At 35.8% G+C, this 25,337-nt stretch overlaps 1 protein-coding gene across 2 annotated transcripts in view; it reads right to left on the minus strand.

Moving 5' to 3' along the window:
• Nucleotides 1-298: 298 nt before the first annotated feature.
• The window catches only part of GUCY1A2 (guanylate cyclase 1 soluble subunit alpha 2), a 332,369-nt gene continuing 307,330 nt past the window's right edge, over nucleotides 299-25,337 (minus strand). For both annotated transcript variants that reach the window (XM_037841307.1, XM_037841308.1), the window contains exon 8: nucleotides 299-13,672. In XM_037841307.1, the coding sequence (XP_037697235.1) occupies nucleotides 13,465-13,672 (208 nt within the window). In that variant the 3' untranslated portion in view covers nucleotides 299-13,464. The remainder of the gene's footprint in view (nucleotides 13,673-25,337) is intronic.

Raw genomic sequence — 25,337 nt, forward strand, 5'->3', positions numbered from 1 at the left:
ATAAAGATTTATACTGTATAGAACTACAAAAATGTGACCTGTGCTGTCTGTTTTCATCTTATAATTAAATATTATAGTTCTATAATAGAATTAAAAAGATCTCATGTTATAAAAATAATTTGAAATTGGCCCTGCCTAATAATGTTAGTAGCATCATCTTCAGTCTTAAGCATTGTGCACACAATTCATTCATTTGTTCCCTCATTTTCTGATTTTCTATTCTTTCATAATCTTAGCCGTTGTAATTCACAGTGTGAAAATATATGCTAGAAAGACTCTACAGACTTGTCTTTTTTCATATCATTTATTGATTTAAATATTTTATAAGTGACAGTTTAGACTTATAAAGTAAATAAATGCATGACTTGAACAGATAGTTTGTAATGAATTATGTAAATATAACACACAACTGTCATTTCCACTTTGCTTTATAAGAATCTCAGGTTTCCATCGCTTACTTTTCGTATATAAATTCACCATGTTCTGCATTCTGTAAATACAAAGACATTTTGCATAATGGAACATGCTATTTACATTGTGTCTAAGAGTTACAAATAAAAAATAATCAAAATGAGTAAAAATTGGTGTTACATGAAAGGCAAAGAAGTTACAGTGGATGTTTATAATACTGTAAGTGCTTAAATATTTTTACATGGACTATTCTTAAAATTCTAGTGACAGGAGGCATATTGTATCATTTCAATCTGAAAAAGGTTCTCGAAACCTGTACTACTAGGTAAAGGAAAATATCTTAAAATATAATATGAAAACACCAAGCGTAACTTTTTATTAATGGTACAGGTTTAAGAGATGCATTCATTTTTTAGAAAACGAAAAATAGTTTGACATTTCAAAATCTATGCAATTTAACCATGCCCTACAGATATTAGTATAGTTATCTGGTGACTATAATTTTTTGATGACATTGTAGTTTAAATTTGTCATAACTAGATTTTTAAAAGAAATGATCCCACAAAGTAGAGTCTGGTAGCAAAATAGCAGATGTACAATATTATTTACATTGCAAGCCAAATAAAATTTAGACCCATGAAATTGCAGCAAACAAATTGGCCAAAACATTAAAATAATTCAGGTAGCTGCTTAAGTAAAAACCACCTCATGCAGAGGAAGCTGATAAAGGCCTAGCACATTGTAACTATGTGTTTTTACTATATGATTTGGGAAATCTGTATATTATATAATGCCAAAATGTTTGGAAATGATTTGGTTGTTTATCTTATGCATTGAAATACAGGATTAAATTTGATATCTAAAGTACTATTTGGGAAAGGAGACCCTTTGGTTTTGTAAAATGGCTACTCACAGTTGAAGAGTCAGAATTCAGGCAGGTAGATTTTGAAATGAAGAATACATACTATTTCTGGAATGTACTTAATCAGTACATTTTCAGAACAATGAAACAATTTTGTCACTTAATTAGCAAAGTTATAGTGTAGTTACAGGCAGCTGTTTATAAACCTTTAGATTCTTTCTCAAAGCAAAACACTCTGGGGGATTTTTTTTTTTTTTAATAAAGAAAAATCTGCTCATCCATTACTAAGAAAAAATCTCTCCATGGACAATTTTTCTTCTTAAACCTAACCTGGCATGATGAATAATAAATCATGCATAGCTGGAGTAATTTTTGTTTACCTCTGAATTCTTAAAGAAGACAACGAATTTGGTTAAATTGTAAATTTTGCAGCTCTAGGCCTTTGTTATCAATTCAGTGAGAGGCAATTAAATAGAGCAAAAGAAAACAAAATGGGACTGTGGATCACAGCTCTCCAAATTTCACCTTAATTTCTTCTTTTCCTCAACTATCTTCTATTTTTACAACTATTATTAAACATATTTCCCTAAAGAAATAAAAATGGTGAAGGGATTGAAGGTCATAGTTTTTCATTTGAACTAGTATTAAGATTGTCTGTCATTTCAAGATAAAGGCTTTTTTAACACTAAAAATCACAGGAAGAAAATTTTTGTAGGTGCCAGTCTGCATGGTAATGGCTTTTTATCTCACAGTTTCAAAATAAAATAGTCTATATGGAATAGATAAAATTAGATTAACATAATTATTCCTTAAAAAAAATGACTTTTTCAGAAGTTTTCATGCTGCTTCCTTTGCCTGACTACCTGATCTGTTAGAGTTGAAAACCCCTGAGAGGTGCCTAAGAAGTTCAACTGAGAAATGGGGAAGTTTAACCAAAACTCAAAGGGAATTTGACTTATTGAAGTGTGTTTCCAGAGAGGAAAAGATATATTATTTCTATATGAGTTTCTATTAATGAGCGAACTCAGACAAATTTATGTCATGGAGACATGTTTAGTGGTTTGAATGTAATATTAAGAAACTAACACCAAACATAAAAATACTAAAATTTTCAGTTTTGGAGATTAAAGATTCTTTTTTAAATGAGATACTTGATTTCTTTTTTTATGAATCAGATATGTACTACAAATGATTCACTTTTCCCTGAAAAAAAAGAAAATGGCTTCAGATTGGGATTTGTAAATGATCTCTTGATAAACCATAAAATTATCTAAACTGTCTTTTTGTATTTAAGAATAAGGTAATCTGTTAATCTGATGAAGTCAAATTATGGTTATAAACAACTATCTGAATATAGGCTAAAACCTCAAAGGCATAGAAAGCTAGGAAATATGGAATAAATTGTGTATTGCTTATTAAATACATTAGTCTTATAAAATTGATGGCAAATAATAAAAAACAAAAAACCTCAAGTCATCCTACTACACCAAACTAAGTTACAGGATGCAAGACAGCACATCAGTTATCTCAAGATAAAGAGCCAGTAAAATCAAAGAGCATTTGGTGTATTCCCCTTATTGGGAAGTAGTTTTCAGGAAACAGTTTCCCTACAAATAGAACAAGCTTTTTTTCTATTTCAAACTTTAGTAGTGTGGCACCAAGGTAAAAAATTGACTATTTGAAAATAAGAGGATTTTCTAAATTAAGGCATTTGTATGGGATAAAAAGAGGAGGTTATCAAAAAAGGTTGACATTGATAATTCTTGAGAAAGTGTTTTAAATTCAGTGGAAAAAAAACTATGTATATATTTTTATAGACCATGTTTCTCTTCACTGATGACGCTTCTGGAAGCCAAGGCCCAATTTTCTCAGTCACCTCTGTCCTTAGCTGTGTCTAAGTGCTCACTTTCTTTTCCTTACCTCAGCTAATCCACAAAGTATTCAATCATGAGAAAGTGAGAAAAAGATGCCATTGTCCAAATAATTCAATACTATTAGGTACCTCATGAGATAGAGGGAGGGATAAAAGGAGGAAAGAAAGAATTAAAAAAAAAAAGGAGTTGAGGATGCTGACAAGCTTTATGGGCCTTATTAGTTTACTGCACACAATACATATATATGTATATATATATATCCCATTCATTTTACATCTACCAAGAGTCTTATTCAGGAAAAATACCGAATTCTATTGATCAAGTTAGAGCCATACTTGATAATTTGGATTCCTGCATGATTTCTTTTTATCATAATGGCTATACTAAGGTATAATTAGATCATACAGCAAATATTGAGTTGGTATATATGTTGTGGTATATGTGTTGTGAGATGTCCTTTGTCCCATTAAATAGATTTGTTTTGATGAGCATATTTCTTATGTTTGTTTTACTAACATTTTGACATGATGAACATAACTGATATTTTATGACATCTGTTAAGTATGAATACCATGTTCAGAAGTCTATAATCTACTATTTTCAACTTTTTTAAGGTTAACAGAGCTGGACTATACACATAATTTTAATGTAGGCAAAGTTTGACTTTTCTGCCTCTTGTCCTCCCTACTGTGTCTGTTTCTTCTTCACTGCTGCATTCCAGCTGATGCCAGCTAAAGTGCTTATGTGCTCATAAAATGTGACACCTCCTACAGTCATCTAGTCATTGCCATTTTAGTAGGGAATTTTTCAGACAAAGCAAAGAAGCTGGCTCTTAAGCACCAAAAGAAAAAGCAGTGAGTACCCCTTCTTCCAGGTTGCTGAGTTACACAGCAACTAAAGGCATGGGTTTTACAAGTGCCCAGTGACACACCTGAAACAAACTGAAAATACAGAGTAATAATCCTGGCTGCCATCTACCAATAATTATCTTTAAACAAGAGCAAAAATTAAAAAAAATTAAAAAATTTTTTCCTTAATTGCTTTAGACAATTGCACAATCCTCTAGTTTATCTAGACCTTCTTGGCTAGAGTTAGATCTACCATCAGAGTTAACTTCTGTTTCATGAGAAGTCTTTCTAGTCAGAGAAAACAAAAGCAATTTATGTGAAAGTCCAAGCTACAGTTAAGCTTTGGTTTCAGAGTAATAATTTATACCAATAAAATTTGGGAGAGGGTTTCATGTTGATCAATTATCTGGCTATTTCAATTTTTTTTGCTTCACTTTATGGAGATTTGAATTTAAGATGCTAAAAATGAAGCATGTTTCAAGTAGTTACATTCAAATATACTGATCCAGATCACCTCAGAACTTGAAAGAACTCCTCTGCTAGCCTTGAATGTAAGTGATACTGACTATGAAGGAATATCCTGAAAGGCAATAAAAGTATCATTTCTCTAGGAATTGAGGTTTCATTGGGTATGGAAGTGCATGGTTTCTTGTTAGAGGTGATATAGAAATAATTTTATTTATTGTTTAAATGATTTGAGCAAAAATTGGCTTTGACTTACACTGAATTTGGGGAAGGCTGAGATGCTTTGTTCTATATCCTAATATGAACCAATTTGAATACAGTATTAATGACTGTTATTATCCTTAACCCTTACATGATTAAAACCAGTGTAATATTTTAAGTAAAAGAATATTGCCAAATTTGTAAAACATGGTCCAATGCCACAATTTGTAAGTTTGTTTTATCTATGATATCCTCCACACCTTTTTTTCTGAAACAAATGAACAATAGGGAGAATAAACCATTTAACTGTAATTCATAGTTAGGTATTATCACCAAGGGATAAAACCTTAAGGATCCCAACAAAAAAAAATTAATTTTCCTCCTCATTGTCGAAGAACTTGATACAGATTTAGAAAACTTTTCAAACGTCTCAAATTCACAGCTTTGGCTATCACAATTAAACTGACTCTACCTGGACAGCAAATCTTTGTCCTGAATTATTTTCTCACTGGTAATTCTGATTTTAAAAATGTTCACGTTTATTTTCCCTTTTATAATTTCTGTTCGAAAGAAATTGGGCTTGAAATAACCAGTGACATGTAAGTGAAAAATCTTTTATGAGTAGGAAACCTTTGCTAAGAGTTGACCTAGCCACTTCTAATTTTAAAAGACAGAGTATAATTCCCTCTATCCTACAAAATACCATCATGTGCTGTGGGGCAACCTCTTCGCATCTCAAACTGTCTGGAGCATTCCCAATAAATTAGACAGGCTGGTGTCACAAAGGCTCTCACTCTATAGCTGAGCACTTGTTTCGCCAGCAGTCAAAGCCCAATTTGAGAACAGTCTGAAGAGGAGTATAGAATATAGTATAGCCTCAAAAATGATTTAGAGATTTTAGGAAATGCAGAATAAATATTCCCCACTCTTTGTGATTAAATTTCACAAGTAGGGTAAAATGTAGTTTCTGTAATTTCAGGACAAAAAAAAAAAAAAAGGCAGCATAAAACCAAATTGCGTTTTTCTCATTATTAGCTCAGCCAGACATGTTATGAAAGGAAAAGAGAAAGTTTTAAATATCACTTGCACACTGTGATAATCTGTTCTTTTGTGCTAATTTTAGCTGGTTTTTCTGTGACATATGGCAGGGCTGGTATTTGGCCACCTTTGTTCCCTCAGTTCAGATGTTCTGACACTTTGGTTTACCTTCATCATTTTAACCAAGACTAGTTCTATCTGCCATCTTAAGAGAATTTCTATTTATGGCTCAGTGAGCTTCTAATCCCAGTCTTACTGAGATGTGCAGCTGCTGGAAGGTTGGCACTGCCTCATAAGAACACAGAAAATGGCTGTGAAGGGGATTTTCTCTTTTCTTTTTAAAAATAAGAGTTACCAGTAGTCAAATGTATCATTTGGCTTTCATTAAGCCAGAACTGTCTGTTATGGAAACTGCTTTTTCTTTAAGGTTCTCTATTTCTTCCAGAAGAAAAAAATTCTCTTCTTCACCCTCATCTAAATCTCCTGCTCATCTTGCCCCACCCCTGCCATCTGTTCTGTGTCTGGAGACTGGTGGGTAACTGCCAGTCAGCAAAAAAGGAAAAACTGTCTTTAGAAAGTGAGGTGGTTCAAAGAAGAAGTTTGGTACATTTCTGATTTTATCCCAATGAATACTTTCTTGCCCCACTTGTATTTAATGACATTTAATAAACCACAGTAAAAATATATTTAGTGGTTCTCTCCTCTGTCTCCAAATAGTGAGAAGGTAACAGAGGAATACTGAATTGTAAATGGATTCCCTTATTTTTAAAATATGTATCAAATGAATCAGAAATGAGCTATTACTTAGGCTTTGCATTTAGTTTCTCTTCTCTGCTTTGAAATAATAAGCAACAGTACTTGAGTCTAATATTAAGAATGAATGAGCAATCACATGGGTTAACTGGGAAGGTAAATTCAGTGAAATATAATGTTTCCAATTTAGTATTTTATTATTTATTGACAATCAGAAGCATGTTTATTAATGGTTAAGCATCCAATGATATACAAAAAGATAACTGCCAAAATTTTTTTATTGAATCATTAGTTTTGTCTGATTTTTATTGGGGAAATTTCCAAATTGTGGGCAGGAGGATGCTAAACTAAGTTCATACTATGCCCTGTGCATAATGGGAAGATAAAATACTAGTATATCCACCCATCATTACAGTTGTGTTCAGATTCATGATTAGAGAAGGGTAGTATTATTTAGAGACTTAGGAATGGACCTAGGTTTACATGATTTTGCTAAATAATAATCTGATCTTAGACATTGCTCAGTATTGATACAAGTTTAACAGTTGCTTTCAACTGTAATCCTGATAATTATTCTAAATTGATGGGAGGGAGAGGTACATTTAACTATTAAAGGACTGATTATTAACTGTGCCACATTTGATTAAAAATGCAATTTAAGAAGACAAAATATGAATTATTCATTCTGAAATATGAAAGGTTTAGGGCAATCATCAAAATTTCTGAGAAGGGCAGGGTTTTTTTTTTTTCAATATGACTACATAATCATTTTCATATATTTATTAGTTATACTACATAGAACTTTCAGGCAAATATATTCTAAAGCCAAAATATTAATACACTTACTAAACATTGGTATAACTCTCACAGACAACAGTGGTAGTTTCTTTTATCTTTAATCGCTTATCTTCTAATACCTTACCAAACCTTAACCAACATTTAAATTAGGTAACTTGTCCCAAGGCCCATCTATATTTCTCAATAAACTCTCCCAACCTAGGAATTACATTTACTCACGTGTCCATCATTAACTATTCCTTACAATCATATACTACAAAAATCTGAAGATCTGGACATTATACATACATACAAATCTCTTAAGGAATAGAAATCATGTATTTTTAAAATTATATACTAGAAATCATCTGGAAATACATTAATTACTGTATAGCATGCTTGCAAATCAGTGACTTCTGAGATAGATTAAGCATGTCATGTGTTCAGATTTTAAAAATCTGTGAGTTATTTGCTATTCATTTTAGTATGATAAATATCTTTAAAAAGTCCACACCAGCTATATTATTGCTTAAAATGTGTCTCTTTCCCCAAAAGTTCTATGAAGTGCCCAGAAGTGCAAGTTTCAAATAGCATCATCACCATGGGTTAAATTATTGCTTGAGAAGTTGTTATAGGGTATTGCTGGGAAATCATTTTTAGAAGAATGTACAAGTTGACGTGAAAAGTACATGGTGAGACTAAGTATTAAGTGAGTGACCCTTCATACTATAAAAATCAAAGCATTCAGAAGTAAGGCTCTCATTCCCATTTGCTTTTGTGTCCAAAAGTTCATAGTTTGCACCTTGGTGGTGAGGATCAACAAATACTGTGATATACTGCTCTGGCAGTGACTAAGAAAATGGTACTACATCTAATATGCCTAATAGCCCTATAGTGAGCAATATTCATCCCTCATGCTTATCAGTGTTGACTTCTGTCTTTAAGAAGTTTGAAGACTCAAGCTGAAAAAGCAAACCATGAATTTGAAACAAAAGCGTAAATTAAAACTTGTGAACGAAATAATTGTATGAAGCTTAACTGTTCAGAATAACAACAAAAGAACTAATATGGAGCTATCTCAGGCAACTTGTATTTACTCATAGTAATTGGTATTACTTGAACACTCTTCAGTGGTTCCCAAATCTGGCTGTACATGAGCATTACCTATAGTGGTTTTCTAAATACAGATGCCTTGGCCTTACCTGCAACCTACTGAGTTAAAATCTGGGGGCAAAGCCCAGAGATCTGTATTTCTAAAAGCTCCCTAGGTAATTCTTATGAAGACAGCCAGATACTGCTAAGATGATGAGCTGGACCATTGGACTAGATTATTTCTTAATGTGGATGGAATTGCTATGAGGCACTTGAAATAAGCCATGATGTTGTCACAACAGATTAGAAACAAAGACACAAATTTTACTTCTCTAACTCCCAGTCCTTCCAGAAACATCACTCCTAATCTGTAACAGCTGTATTCTTCAGTAACACACACAACACACACGTGCACATACGCAAACCAAGACACTTCATTACTTCATAAAACTATCTTACAACATGAGATTAGCTGTGTTATAAATGTATGAATGAGACTTTTATGAAAAGGAAGGAAGGAAGGAAACAAAGGTGGCAGGGCAATAATATTTCAGTTCCAGTTATTAGAATCAAGTGTGAGGAAGGAATTTTGCACACTATCTAAATATATTTTGACAGGATTATGTAAATCTCTATATAATATCAGTTTCTGCTCTTTATTCACCACCACAAGGATCCTGCAAATAGTGCAGAGCTGGGGTCCATTTACCCATTTAACAGTAAAATTCATTTGATCTGGTTAACAATTTATGGTATGTTAAATCGGCTGATTTTGGATTAGGTATATTTATCTCAAGATCTGCTCAGAAAAAAATATCATTGAGTCTAAAATATGTTAAACATTAAACATTCAGTCTCATGTATCATGTTTTTCAGGCTGTATCTTAAGATATGCTTACAGAAGCCTCCAGAATGACTTTGTTGTAGTTATTGTTGTATTCTGAAATAGAAATACCCAGGCTACAATATGGGACTTGGTTCTTTGAGTTGAGTTTCTAAATATTGTTGGCTGAAGGCATCAGATGCCACCCAAAACCTATCCAGAGTCACATATAATTAATTTTAAAGAAACATGAAGTGCCTGCAATCAGATGGTATTTTGAAGAAGGGAGGGGGAAGCTGCAGATGTAAGCAATGTCCCAGCACAACAGGGAAGGGTTACTTTGATTTCAAAAGTGCACTGGTACTCTTCTGCAGTGTTGTGTGGGTCTTCTTATCAGCCCACCCCAGGCATCAGCAGCTCTTTCTGTGGCTCTGCCAGATTTAGATGGGGCCAGGTTTCCAGTGACAGCATGGTGCAAGAGAGGGTCTGGGTTGGGCTAAGTGGTGCTCAGGATGCATGATGAGACAAAAGCCAATGTGTGGAAGTTTCAATTTCTGCCCTAGTTATTTGCAACACCTGCTCTCAGTCATCTAGGAACCCAAGGAGCCCTCAATACATATATTTAATGACGGTCATGATCTTGAGCTTTCTCTTGGTAACTTCTTACTTCACATACATTATCTCAATTGGAAACAATGTGATTCTGGACAAAACTCGGAGCAAGGTGGTTTTCCTTATTCTCTGTGGCTTTGCCTTTTTTTTACTGATCATTTTAATTTTGCTTTATGGCTGGAACTTTAAGAGTAATTTGTAAAATTAAAACCCCAGCTGTACTTGTGAACCAGATTTTGTTGAAGTTGTTACGGTTCTGCCTTGATTTGTTTGTCCTAGAGAGGCACACACTCACAATGAAACACCATATCATCAACCCTGTCATCTCTGGGCAAGAGGAGAAATTTGTATTGCTCAGTCTGCGAACCCACTCTTAAGGGCATTAGTGCCTGCCTCAAATTCTCAATAGGTGGGGCTCACTAGATTCCAAACATAATCGGGTACTAAAAGGGAAAGCAAAATAATTTAAAATAAGAGTTGAATATAGAGACAGATTTTAGACAGTTGGGTTGCCTATCTCTTAGAAGCTATTTCTTCCTCCCCTTCTCTATTCCACAGCCAAGAAATTCAAGCAAATGTGTTCCTGAGGCATTGTGTATTATTCTTTTTATTATGGCCAGTGTTACCTATTTATTAAGGTTCACACAGGAGACACTGGACTGTATGTTGTGGGTATATATTGGTGGATTCTGATTTTGTTAGATAATGATGTGTTTGTTTGCAAATGATGACACTCTCTTCTTCAAAATGATACTGATGCCAATGTGAAGCATTGGTACTGATGGCTGGTTTTAAAGTGCCTTCTCCAAATTAGCTGCTTGAAAGAACATTAAATAGGGGAATTACAAGTGTCAAATTATATTTGAACATATTCCTTTTTGAGTGGGTTAAATCTGTTTCCTCAATTTAATATGGTTTGATTGCTAAGGGAAAATCACTCAAATTCCTTTTTGTCTGCCATACTAGCATGCATGATGTTTGTAATAGTTTATATGTGAGAATACTGTATAGCTATTAGTCAAATGAAACACCAAAGGCACCCCATTGTTACAGTCATAGTTCCTCATGAAGGATATGCAGACTGGACTGTGTAGGACAAACTGCCTTAAAGTGAAAATATAATGCTTTTTCACAGTTTCTAAATTCTATGACTGAAGCTAGAATGAACATTTTATACAGTACCTTGAAAATACATATAGCAATAGTGCCACTGTAATAATTGACTGTAATAGGTTGGCAAGATGGCAACGGAATAGACCATTGCCTCAGACTACAATTTTAAAGCTACACTTAGATTATACTGTATGAGAAATGAGTTTACATCCTGTCTGTGATATATAATAGATCTCTGGCATATTCTTCAATGTGACCTGTGTGACAAGTGTAAATGGCTACCTCTTTAAGTAAAATCATATGCACTAATAAAGGGTTTGTGACAAATTGAGAATGTGCACTACATACAACTCTTCTCTGAGACCCTATCATGAATTAGTGGATAATGGAGTGGATTTCCAAGGATGATTTTAAAATATACTTCCCATAGACATTCTTAAGTATAGAGAGAATAACCATATGCTTAGAACAGTTGCTTAGACCAATTCTTACAAAAAGCAGAGAAATAGATTTGGATGATTCCTGGAAGTATCTTTCAACCTATGGTTACAGAACACATTGTTTATCACCAAAATGTTGTTTGCTTTAATATATCATAATCTCTAATTTACTGCTCAGAATAAGCATAAATGACTTTAATTAAGGAGCTTAGTTCTCTCCCCATGCTCCTGTGCTGTAAGGAGCCCATCAGCATAGCTAAGGCATCTCCTAATCTCTCCCTAAGGTTTGAGGTGCCCCCAGCCTGCTCCATCCACAATGGCTGGAACCCCATCTCCTACCCGTGAAGGAAGTGGGCCGATCTCCCAGTCCCCTGAAGAGATTCCTTTGAAATTACTCCCATGGGAACAGCCTGATCTCAGCCTACACAGCCTCCCATTAACATACTGGTGCCCTCTTGTCTGTGTGGTAAAAACAGACTCGGGCCCAGGGAAGAGGGGAAAAGCAAGGGTTTGGAGAGCTCAGGGCCTACGGTCTGTCTTTCTCCACATGAAGAGTGCTGCACTAATGTCCCCATTCTAAAAATGCTTGCTTAAAGACTACATTGTAAATTAGCTGTTTATTACTCCTTATCAGAATGTAGCCAAAATCCCTGATCTGAAAAAGAAATATAACTGCATTCAGTAGATATTAGCTACCAATGAGTATACTTATTGGAGTAAGAAAATGGTCACTCCAAGGTTTCAAGGAAACACGTGCTTCCAGCTAACTTCAGTAGAAACTTCAGTTCTTATATGTGTTCCAAAAAATGGAAACTTGGGATGCCCTGTGCTCCTAATTTCAGGTTAGGTCTGTATTCATACTTTCATGCAGTGTTGATTAATGGACACAGATCTTCATTTTATCAGAACATGCGATGATAGGTATTAGGTCTGAAGGTTAGACCTACTACAGCTTTCGTGAAGATGATTCACTGAATTTAAAAGCCACATCGCTGAAACTGTAGAAGAATATTTTTTAAAACCTCACAGCCATAAAATACAGGTCTTCCCTTGCTTTATGTTATGCAAGAAGAAACAACATTCTTGGTAAAATGTGACACCTTTTTTCTCCCTAATGCCATTATCCAGGAATTTGCTTCCAAGAGTGGCAGTTTACCCTTAGGAAGCATCAACTGAAAGGGTGGGGATATTAACACATCAGTTATTGGGATGCTGTTTATTAGGATGCAATTTAGTATGTTGCAAACATGACCTATGGTTAAAAGTGCTAAGTTGAAAAGGGCCCAATGTAGCAAAGCATGGCACATTAACTGATACATTGTCAGAAGATGGCAAAAAGACCTTTCCTTAATATTGGGTACAGATATATCTGCTAAGAGGAAATTCCATTTCCTTTGGATTCCATGCTACATTAATTAAATTTAAAAGGTATATTAAGCAGACATACAGTGGTTTCTTGACATATGAAATCCTTGGCTATATATATTTTCAGTCCAGCACTAATCTCCCTAAAGTGAAACTTTTAGTATAATAGGTTAGAGTTACATAATATACCAACAATAAAGTAACAGATTCTGAAAATCTAATCTTGTGTGAAATGTAATTATCCAAAAGAGATATGTATAAAAATAGGTAATATCCCTAAAATAATTTGCTGAGTTATGATTCTTTATTCTGGGAAGTTCACCACACTGCCATGATATATGTATGAAATGTCTGTTCAGAAAAAGAAATTAGAAAATATTCCTTACCTTCCAACTTGCTAAATGTAGGAATATATAATCAAAACTGGCTCTCAAAAGTGGTACAAATATATAGGGAAAGATACCTGTATGTGTGACAAACAAACAAAAAATCCCACAGAATCTGTTTGTTTAGTTTTGAAAAGGGGCCCATACTTGTAATTAAAATACATATATGACTAAAAACACTCATATGGATGGACACATTACTTCCCCCCACCCTCCAGTTTTTTTATCAGTGACAGTCGTCACCCACCTTTTAATTTTGTTTTAGGATTATTGCCTGACAGGACACAGAAATTCTGCTGCTTGTTCTCAAAGCAGTAAAAGAGAAACATCTCTTTTCACTCCCCTGTCATGACCCACACTCTGGGCTTGTGCTTTTTGGAGGAGTCTTTGATCTGCAGCAGGTCTCAGAGGCTTGTCTCCCGGAGGAACATGGTGCCAATGTTGTAGGAAACCTTTTTAATCCTCGATGAAGAAAGAGAGGGCTTTGGCGGCTTTGGACCAGTCCTTACTTCCAGGAAATAGCAGATCCCAGGGATTTCCTTTGGGAAGTTGTCTGGAAGTTCTTCACGGGACCGAGGAATGAACGTGAAACTTTCTTCTCGTTTTAATAATCTAAGAAGTAAAAATAGACAATATGAATCAACAGGGGAAATTCAAATAAATGGACAGAAATTTTAAAGACTCAGGAAGCCTATATAACTGAGACCTCATGTTAACAGCCATATTTCCTTGTATAGATGTGGCTTTCATAGGATTCCAAATGCTAGGAAATGTAACTTCTTAGGAAATATGCCTTCATGTTAAAATAATAATATTTTTCAGTACTACTTAAAATATTTTTTCAAGTTTGATTTTTTTTCCCTAAGTAAAAGGGGTAAGGAAACTGTATAATACTGGTATTTATTCAAACATGCAGGATTTTCCCCTCCTGTTTTTAAAATCTTCCCAAATTCTAAAGCAATTCTTTTAGGTTTTGTAGATGCTCAATAAACTTTAAATGTGTGTCCAATATATCAAACACAAAAACCAAATATCTAGCTTCATAGAACATTCATAAATCCAAGTTCTGGTGATATCTGTTTACTGATTTCTAGCAATATTTTATACCCACTAGCATTTACTGGTCAAACCCCTTAATTCTTCTCTTCCAATCATACTTGGAGATTCTTTTCCAGCACACTAACACTAAAAGAGATTTATTTTTTGATCTTGTCAAGTTCCATGAAAGGTTTGATACTAATATCTAAAAATGTGGCTGAAAAATTCAATTTAATTCAACAGTTCTTTACAGACTGCTGCTTATTGTCCAGGAAAAACCTCCTAGACACTCTTGTGAATATAATTATAAGTACAGCAGTCCAAGAAGCTCAGTTTTGTCAATGGAGAAAGGAAGAGGAAATTTTAAAAAGCAAAGAAAAACAAGAACAAATAAATAGTTAAAAAAAAAAAAAAAAAGCAGACTAGGCTGTATGGCATACAAAAGGTAGAAACAAAAAGCTGCAGAAGTCCAGAAGAGGAAAACTTGCGGTAAGACTGCAAAGCCATCATGGATGTTATTTTAGGGAAGGATTAGAAGAAAATTGTGAACAAGATCAGCAAGTTTCCAACCATTTGACAGCATTACAGAGTGAGGCAAGAGGGAAAGTTAAGGCAGGTTAAGTAGGACAAGGCAAGGTTTTTTTTTTTTAATTGGAGATGGTATAGGTTTACAGAAAATCATGCAGAAAATACAGAGCTCACATATACCTCCCTCACACACACACAGTTTTCCCTTATTAACACTTAAGGCAAGGTTTAGTCTTTGCTTGGAAGGCACTGTGGAGCCAAATGCATCATCCCTGCCCCCACCCCCCCAAATCCCATCTGCTTAGATACGGTTATTGTTAATAGCTCCAAGTTACACAGGCTGAACTGGGAGCCTCATCTCCAATTCCAGTTTGGTTCTGAACTGAGGACAGAGTTTGGAACTTGAGACTTACATACAGAATGTCTTTGCATAGAGGTAACAGACAAAGTAGATGTAGAAGAGGGAGAGCATAGAGAAAGAGGAGAAAATGGAATAGGATAAAGCAGGGGCAACACTATATTTAGGAACCTGGAGGGCAGAGAAAAATAATTTTAAGAGAAAGAGGGCAATGCCAAGAAAGGTTATGAATGCAAGAAGAACAATGGGTATGTGAAAATGTGGGATCACCTAATGATACACTGTAAAGGCACTGATGCTAAGGAGAAGAATGTCCTTTCCAAACATTCTTAATGGATTAAAAAAAAATCTTAACACAATATTTGGCAGTACTGAGAATTCATACAACATAAGCAGCATGCATTGACTTTTAGGAACCACAGAGTTGTAGTAGTTGGCTTTCAGAAAGGGTAAAAACAAAACAGCTCTGATTGACTTCTTTAACAAAAAAAGAACAATATTTGAGTTTCTGTAAGGAAGTTTCATTTTAACACTTCAAAATTCTTTCAAATGCCTTAAATTCAGATATTCAGATAAAATACAACCCTTTGCAAAAGCTAAAACATCCATTAAACCTGACAATTTTACAGAGGGAGAAAGTGAGGCCACACCAGAATAAGTGAGAGTGATTTGCTCATGGTAGCAGCAAGACAGTGATGGTGCTGGAACTGGAATCCAGCTCTGTTAACTCTACTAGTCAAGCTTAGCCCCATGGTAAATAATAGACTACACGGAGATAGCTTTCCGCCATGTAACAACTACACTCAGATGTAGATGGGGTGGTTAATGGAAACCAGAATTGAGTCAGTACTGTTTGCCTTATTGTTGTTTACACAGATGTTAACTTTCTTTAATATTAAAGTATAATCAGTCACTTCAGAAATAAAATGTAAAAATCCCTAAATGATAGGTTAATTTTTCAGTGAATTCCACAATTATTTTGTTTAGTTCAAAGTAGAACAGCTGTCCATGTTCAAAATGTGGGGTGTCAATCAATGATGTCAATCAATCAATAAACATTTGCTCAGTCCTTGTGACATGTTAATACTGAATGGAGGATGGTAAATGGAGATACACAGAATTAGATGATTAAAAAAGACAAATTCTCCTAGAAAAATATTAGCAGTGTAAGGCAGCAGATGGTAAAATCCAAAGGAGTAAATTCTGTAGGTAAAGGAAGAAGTGATGACTGTGGATTGAAGTACACAAAAGTGAAGCAGCAGAGCAATAAAGTTCACTTCCATGAACTATGAAATAGGCTCATAAGCTCCATCAAGTTTCTTAAAGGGCCATAATCAACAAATAGGCAAAGGGTAATGTAGCTCATGGCAAGTACTATCCCTTTAAGGGTCTCAACAAGGTCTATATGGTTTTTCTATCACTGAGGTTTGCTGACAATGAAAAATAAAATTGGTATTAGATATAAGTAACTATGAACATACTTGTAAATAACTGAAAGAAGGTGGCACCAGCTGTTTTGGATGGCAGAGCTTTTAAATAATTCAATGTTTTTTGGCTGTGAAGGAAATTCCTGGCAATGAATTGATGTTGACATTTTAAACAAATCTCATGTATACTGTGCCTAAAAATCAGAGACAACAGATTTTATGGGATGTTATTATTTTCCAAGTAAACATTTTGGTATTAGTAAGTAGAATGCAGCATTAAATTTCAACAATAAAAATGAGAGGAGATAAGAATAAATTGATTCACGCTCCTATGATATCTGGGACTCAGTAGCCTTTGTGTATGTCCACACCAGGATATAAAATTCAGATGAGTTCCGAATGAGTTACTGGGGGGTCTATGGAGGAGGTCAGGGAAGACATCTAACACAGCATGCCTGAAGAGGGAGTCATGGTGCCGAATAAATGATCCAGTGTGCGTACAGGGATTAGGAATTTAGACATGGATCACCCCAGAACCTCTGATCCCCTCTGAAATGCTTTATTAAGTCCAAGTCCCTGGGCTGGCTCTGAGGTTCTGCCTAACAATCCATTTCTTCCCAGTCAGGGCTGACATGGAAGCTTAGATCCTACGTAAATCTAAATTAATCCCAGCTGTAATCCTCTGCTGGTTGATATACAATCAGGGAGTTTCGGCAACAAGTTTAATAGGTATTTGGAAGCCACACAAATCCTAGTTTACCTGCCTCCTTCCTATTCCCCTTCTCCCTCCTGCCTACTAGCTCCACTACCCCGTTTCTCCTCTCCAAGAGTTCTTTTAGCACTTACATCTGCAAATTGATTTTCAAGATGAAAAGTTGCTGCTGCTGCTTTGGACCAATGATGGCCCGTAAGCATGTGCAGGACACTTGTCACCATGGAGGTCCACGGGGCTGCTCCCTCCCCACTGGGGGGATGGAGCTGCTCTCTGACTCACTTGTCTCCTGTCTGTGTACCCATTTCCACCTAGCTTTGTGCTCTGTCCTATGTTCTTCCTTGGAAAGGGTCTGAAACTCATTCATTCTGAGGGACAAATGACCTAATTGTAGTTTACATATTAACATGAGATTCCGGGTTTAAGAAAAAGAATGCAATTGTGATGATGATATTTCAGGCATCCTTCTGGGATATATTGGCTTCTCCAAATCATACTTCAAATGGCATGTATAAAGTACCACTTGATAATCTATAGGGCTGAGGCAAGAACTTGTTCTTTTATTTTATTATACCCTTTCCTCCAATTTGATTTAATTGCTAATTTTGGAAACCTTTATGGCCACCTGCTATATGCATTTCCCATACTCTTCCAAGGATATAAGATTAGGGAAGGTAACCAATCATGCCGTTAACAGGCCAGGCTTCACTCGCATACCTAGAATCATCCAGTCTCCTGGTCAGTGATTTCAGTCACTCACTCAACAGGTAGCTATTACGTGCCTTCCACGAACTAGGTGCTGAACCAATCAGTGCTTTCCTATGTCTGAACATAATAGTTATGGAGCAGAAGAGGACAGCTGTGTAAAGAGGGAGAAATTATGATTATTAATGAAAATTTATTTCCATGAAACGATTATTTTTTTATTGGCTGGGTTGACTCCATGGACAGAGCTAACCTTGCTGAAATGAAAAGATCTTGATCCAGCCTCTACCACTGGCCAGTTGGCATATGCAGTTCATGAACAGTTCCACATTTAAAATCGTCATGAGAGATGGGAAACTTTCTTTGTTTTAAGACCTGAAAATGTCTACGTAACGTGCATGCTGCTGCCCACCAAGAGATGCAGTAGAAATGGTGCACCCTTCAGAGCTGATGGTCAGAAAGGACATATGGATAGTGGCCTTTTAAAGACTTGCCCTTACTATCTGTCTCAAATACCTCTAGTTCTCTCTCCTCTCAACTTGACTGGTAGTTTGATTCAAATCTTGTATGAAAATCTTGTTTGGAAAATTTTCCCCTCAGTACTTTGCCATTCTGCTTCCTAATCCAGTGGATATGAATTTTTCCTAGCTTGTTTGTCTCTCTCATCATGTTTCTAACTCTGGTGTTGTGAAAATAAATGATGTGCCTCAGTGCATCTTTTTATGCATTAAAATGACCACTAGTGGAACTTTTCGATATAGCAATTATGTCTTTTAGTTCTGGGAAAAGTTTTTGTGTTCTTTGTTTCACAAATTCCTATGCTGTGTTCTATATGTTTCCTTTTTCTGGATTTTTGCTTAGTCAGATCTTGAACCTTGTGAGTTGATCCTTCATTTTGTTTTCCTTTCTCTATGATTTATTCTCTTTTCCCTCTTATTCTACTTTCTGGAAGTTTGCCTCCAACTTTATCTTCTAATTCTTATACAGAATTAATAATTTTGTATATCACATTTTTAATTTCCAAGAGCTCTTTCCTACTTCCTCCTCTTAAAGAATTCTTTAAGTACTTATGCCTGCAAATTGATTTTCAAGATGATTGCTTTTTATTGTGCCATGTTATTTCACAAAATTACTCTTACATTTAGAGGATATTAATCATCTTTTTATGAGTTTTCTTTTGTTGAATTGTGGGTTTCCCCAGTCAGTTCACTAGGGAGTTCGAAATACTGATAGATTTAATGTTTTCCCTTGTGCCAGTGTGTCCAACTAACAAGTACCAATTGTGCCTGTGGGGTTTCATCTGACTTCCAGCATCCCTTAAGTTAAATGGAGAAGGATTGTGGGAATCTCACCATTTAGTATGCACGCTTTTACTGAATCCCCCTATTTTCACCTGCCTGAGTGTAGACCCACTTTGATTCAATATCTTACAAGAACAAACCTCATATCTTTCCTGAATTAGCTGTTCCCCAAAATTGAGTCTCCCCTTCATTCCTAGCAATAGAGAGATAAGCACATTGCTACCCAGCTAGAAACTTTGAATCCTTATTTTCCATTGCAACTAAGGTTCTGAGTGATGATTAATTTCTTCCAGTTAGGTGTACTTGCCAAGAAATTAATACCAGACTTGAGATGGATTCCATTTTCCTTTGTTAACTGAGCATTAATACTGGCTATCAAGATTGGAGTTTTCTAGAGGCAACCACCAGTGTTCATCTTCTAGGATCCTGAGTGTGGTGATTTTTTAGTCTAACTTCCTCGTGAGTGGAATGCACATTTAGGTATCCATTTTTCAGCTTTCTGATGTTCAAATTGGTACAGCTGTAGCCACAGCTCTGGACGTGGGCCACTGCAACTCCCTTGGTGGGCTCAGGGAGACTGGCCTAGCTGGCCAGTTCCACAATTTAGAGGCACCATTTCAAGATCTCCGTCTTAGAATTTGCTCTTTTATCCCTTCTAGTGATTCCATAAGCACAACATGCCCTGTATTAAATTTCTTCCTGTCTAAAATACCTGGAATGGTTTCTACTTCTTTCCCCTTTTCTGGAATTCCTCTTGGTCACATGTTGGACCTTGTAGATTCATCTTCTAATGAGCTACTGCCTCTTTCGGTCTTTCTCTTACTTTTTCTGTTTCTCTCCATAAATAGGTTGCTGTCTAGATTTAAAATGAATAGACCTGTTTCTTATCTGAACAATCTTCTTTAGGCCCTGAGACTTTAGCTTTCTTCTCTTTATTAAGCCAAATACCACTCACCTATAGACTTTTGTCTTTCTCTCTTCCACTGTTAAGTCCTCTTTCATTCTTTGTATCTGCATGTCAGGAGAGGGTTAAATCTCTTTTATACCTTTACCATCAGTTTTTTTTTTTTTTTTTTTTGTAGTTTTATATTTTATTTTCATTAATAGCATTTGGTCTTCTAATGAAAACAGCATATTATTCTAGAATATTTTGAAATTACAGAAAAAGTAAAAAACAAAAAAAGAAGAATCACCTCAAAACCACTGTCAACCTTTGGCATTTATGATATAGTTCTCTCCAGTCTTTCTGCCCTCTCATGTTTTCTTTCTCTGCCCTCTCATGTTTTCTTTCTCTGTAACTGTTTTAATAACAAGTGAGAAGAGACCACATCATCAGGGAAAAATGCTCAGATAGAATTTTTTTTTTTTTTTTTTCAGCAAAAAAGTCAATTTCTTTAATTGTTCTTGTATTTCCCTTCACAACAGAGGCGTTCTCTTTTTTTTTTTTTTTTTAATCTTCATTTTATTGAGATATATTCACATACCACGCAGTCATACAAAACAAATCGTACTTTCGATTGTTTACAGTACCATTACATAGTGGTACATTCATCACCCAAATCAATCCCTGACACCTTCATTAGCACACACACAAAAATAACAAGAATAATAATTAGAGTGAAAAAGAGCAATTGAAGTAAAAAAGAACACTGGGTACCTTTGTCTGTTTGTTTCCTTCCCCTATTTTCTACTCATCCATCCCTAAACTAGACAAAGTGGAGTGTGGTCCTTATGGCTTTCCCAATCCCATTGTCACCCCTCATAAGCTACGTTTTTATACAACTGTCTTCGAGATTCATGGGTTCTGGGTTGTAGTTTGATAGTTTCAGGTATCCACCACCAGCTACCCCAATTCTTTAGAACCTAAAAAGGGTTGTCTAAAGTGTGCATAAGAGTGCCCACCAGAGTGACCTCTCGGCTCCTTTTGGAATCTCTCTGCCACTGAAGCTTATTTCATTTCCTTTCACATCCCCCTTTTGGTCAAGAAGATGTTCTCCGTCCCACGACCAGGTCTACATTCCTCCCCGGGAGTTGTATTCCACGTTGCCAGGGAGATTCACTCCCCTGGGTGTCTGATCCCACGTAGAGGGGAGGGCAGTGATTTCACCTTTCAAGTTGGCTTAGCTAGAGAGAGAGGGCCACATCTGAGCAACAAAGAGGCATTTGGGAGGAGGCTCTTAGGCACAACCATAGGGAGGCCTAGCCTCTCCTTTGCAGCAACTGTCTTCCCAAGGGTAAAACCTGTGGTAGAGGGCTCAACCCATCAAACCACCAGTCCCCTATGTCTGTGGTCATGTTAGCAACCATGGAGGTGGGGTAGGCGAATACCCCTGCATTCTCCACAGGCTCCTCAAGGGGGCACTACATCTTTTTTTTTCCCTTGTTTTTCTTTTTTCTTTTTTTTTTTTTTAACTTTCCCTTCTTTTTTAAATCAACTGTATGAAAAAAAAGTTAAAAAGAAAACAGACATACAATAAAAGAACATTTCAAAGAGACCATAACAAGGGAGTAAGAAAAAGACAACTAACCTAAGATAACTGCTTAACTTCCAACATGTTCCTACTTTACCCCAAGAAAGTTACCTAATATAGCAACATTTCTGTGAACTTGTTCCTACTATATCCATCAGAAATTAACAGACCATATTCATTCCTGGGCATCCCCAGAACGTTAAATAGCTTATCTGTTCTTCTTGGATTATTGTTCCCCCTTCCTTAATTGCTCTCTATCGCTAGTTCCCCTACATTCTACATTATAAACCATTTGTTTTACATTTTTCAAAGTTCACATTAGTGGTAGCATATAATATTTCTCTTTTTGTGCCTGGCTTATTTCGCTCAGCATTATGTCTTCAAGGTTCATCCATGTTGTCATATGTTTCACCAGATCGTTCCTTCTTACTGCCGCGTAGTATTCCATCGTGTGTATATACCACATTTTATTTATCCACTCATCTGTTGAAGGACATTTGGGTTGTTTCCATCTCTTGGCAATTGTGAATAATGCTGCTGTGAACATTGGCGTGCAGATATCTGTTCGTGTCACTGCTTTCCGATCTTCCGGGTATATACCGAGAAGTGCAATCGCTGGATCAAATGGTAACTCTATATCTAGTTTTCTAAGGAACTGCCAAACTGACTTCCAGAGTGGCTGAACCATTATACAGTCCCACCAACAATGAATAAGAGTCCCAATTTCTCCACATCCCCTCCAGCATTTGTAGTTTCCTGTTTGTTTAATGGCAGCCATTCTAACCGGTGTTAGATGGTATCTCATTGTGGTCTTAATTTGCATCTCTCTAATAGCTAGTGAAGCTGAACATTTTTTCATGTGTTTCTTGGCCATTTGTATTTCCTCTTCAGAGAACTGTCTTTTCATATCTTTTGCCCATTTTATAATTGGGCTGTCTGTACTATTGTCATTGAGTTGTAGGATTTCTTTATATATGCAAGATATCAGTCTTTTGTCAGATACATGGTTTCCAAAAATGTTTTCCCATTGAGTTGGCTGCCTCTTTACCTTTTTGAGAAATTCCTTTGAGGTGCAGAAACTTCTAACCTTGAGGAGTTCCCATTTATCTATTTTCTCTTTTGTTGCTTGTGCTTTGGGTGTAAAGTCTAGGAAGTGGCTGCCTAATACAAGGTCTTGAAGATGTTTTCCTACATTATCTTCTAGGAGTTTTATGGTACTTTCTTTTATATTGAGATCTTTGGTCCATTTTGAGTTAATTTTTGTATAGGGGGTGAGGTAGGGGTCCTCTTTCATTCTTTTGGATATGGATATCCAACTCTCCCAGCCCCATTTGTTGAAAAGACCATTATGGCTCAGTTCAGTGAATTTGGGGGCCTTATCAAAGATCAGTCGGCCATAGATCTGAGGGTCTATCTCTGAATTCTCAATTCGATTCCATTGATCTATATGCCTATCTTTGTGCCAGTACCATGCTGTTTTGGCAACTGTGGCTTTATAATAAGCTTCAAAGTCAGGGAGTGTAAGTCCTCCCACTTCGTTTTTCTTTTTTAGAGTGTCTTTAGCAATTCGAGGCATCTTCCCTTTCCAAATAAATTTGATAACTAGCTTTTCCAAGTCTGCAAAGTAGGTTGTTGGAATTTTGATTGGGATTGCATTGAATCTGTAGATGAGTTTGGATAGAATTGACATCTTAATGACATTTAGTCTTCCTATCCATGAACATGGAATATTTTTCCATCTTTTAAGGTCCCCTTCTATTTCTTTTAGTAGAGTTATGTAGTTTTCTTTGTATAGGTCTTTTACATCTTTGGTTAAGTTTATTCCTAGGTACTTGATTTTTTTAGTTGCTATTGAAAATGTATCTTTTTCTTGAGTGTCTCTTCAGTTTGTTCATTTCTAGCATATAGAAACATTACTGACTTATGTGCATTAACCTTGTATCCCGCTACTTTGCTAAATTTGTTTATTAGCTCTAGTAGCTGTATCGTCGATTTCTCAGGGTTTTCTAGATATAAGATCATATCATCTGCAAACAATGACAGTTTTACTTCTTCTTTTCCAATTTGGATGCCTTTTATTTCTTTGTCTTGCCGGATTGCCCTGGCTAGCACCTCCAGCACAATGTTGAATAACAGTGGTGACAGCGGGCATCCTTGTCTTGTTCCTGATCTTAGAGGGAAGGCTTTCAGTCTCTCACCATTCAGTACTATGCTGGCTGTGGGTTTTTCATATATGCTCTTTATCATGTTGAGGAAGTTTCCTTCAATTCCTACCTTTTGAAGTGTTTTTATCAAAAAGGGATGTTGGATTTTGTCAAATGCTTTTTCAGCATCTATTGAGATGATCAATTGATTTTTCCCTTTCGAGTTTTTAATGTGTTGTAATACACTGATTGATTTTCTTATGTTGAACCATCCTTGCATGCCTGGAATGAACCCCATTTGGTCATGGTGTATGATTTTTTTAATGTGTCTTTGGATTTGATTTGCAAGTATTTTGTTGAGGATTTTTGCATCTATATTCATTAGGGAGATTGGCCGGTAGTTTTCCTTTTTTGTAGCATCTTTGCCTGGTTTTGGTATTAGATTGATGTTAGCTTCATAAAATGAGTTAGGTAGTGTTCCATTTTCTTCAATGTTTTGAAAGAGTTTGAGTAAGATTGGTGTCAGTTCTTTCTGGAAAGTTTGGTAGAATTCCCCTGTGAAGCCATCTGGCCCTGGGCATTTATTTGTGGGAAGATTTTTGATGACTGATTGGATCTCTTTGCTTGTGATGGGTTGGTTGAGGTCTTCTATTTCTTCTCTGGTCAGTCTAGGTTGTTCATATGTTTCCAGGAAATTGTCCATTTCCTCTACATTATCCAGTTTGTTGCCATACAGTTGTTCATAGTATCCTCTTATAATTTTTTTAATTTCTTCAGGATCTGCAGTTATGTCACCTTTTTCATTCATTATTTTGTTTATATGGGTCTTCTCTCTTTTTGATTTTGTCGGTCTAGCTAGGGGCTTGTCAATCTTGTTGATCTTCTCAAAGAACCAACTTTTGGTGATATTTATCCTCTCTATTGTTCTTTTGTTCTCTATGTCATTTATTTCTGCTTTAATCCTTGTTATTTCTTTTCTTCTACTTGGTTTAGGATTGGTTTGCTGTTCATTTTCTAGCTTCTTCAGTTGATCCATTAGTTCTTTGATTTTGGCTCTTTCTTCCTTTTTAATATATGTGTTTAGTGCTATAAATTTCCCCCTTAGCACTGCTTTTGCTGCATCCCATAGGTTTTGGTATGTTGTGTTCTCATTTTCGTTCGTCTCTATATATTTAGCAATTTCTCTTGCTATTTCTTCTTTAACCCACTGATTGTTTAGGAGTGTGTTGTTTAACCTCCAGGTATTTGTGAATTTTCTAAGTCTCTGATGGTTATTGACTTCTAATTGTATTCCATTGTGGTCAGAGAATGTGCTTTGAATAATTTCAGTCTTTTAAAATTTATTGAGGCTTGTTTTATGTCCCAGCATATGATCTATTCTGGAGAAAGTTCCATGAGCACTGGAAAAGTATGTGTATCCTGGTGATTTGGGATGTAATGTCCTGTATATGTCTGTTAAATCTAATTCATTTATCAGATTGTTTAGGTTTTCAATTTCCTTATTGGTCTTCTGTCTGGTTGATCTATCTATAGGAGAGAGTGATGTGTTGAAGTCTCCCACAATTATTGTGGAAACATCAATTGCTTCCTTTA

Source organism: Choloepus didactylus, chromosome 6 (assembly GCF_015220235.1).
Source record: "Choloepus didactylus isolate mChoDid1 chromosome 6, mChoDid1.pri, whole genome shotgun sequence".
NCBI lineage: Eukaryota > Metazoa > Chordata > Mammalia > Pilosa > Megalonychidae > Choloepus > Choloepus didactylus.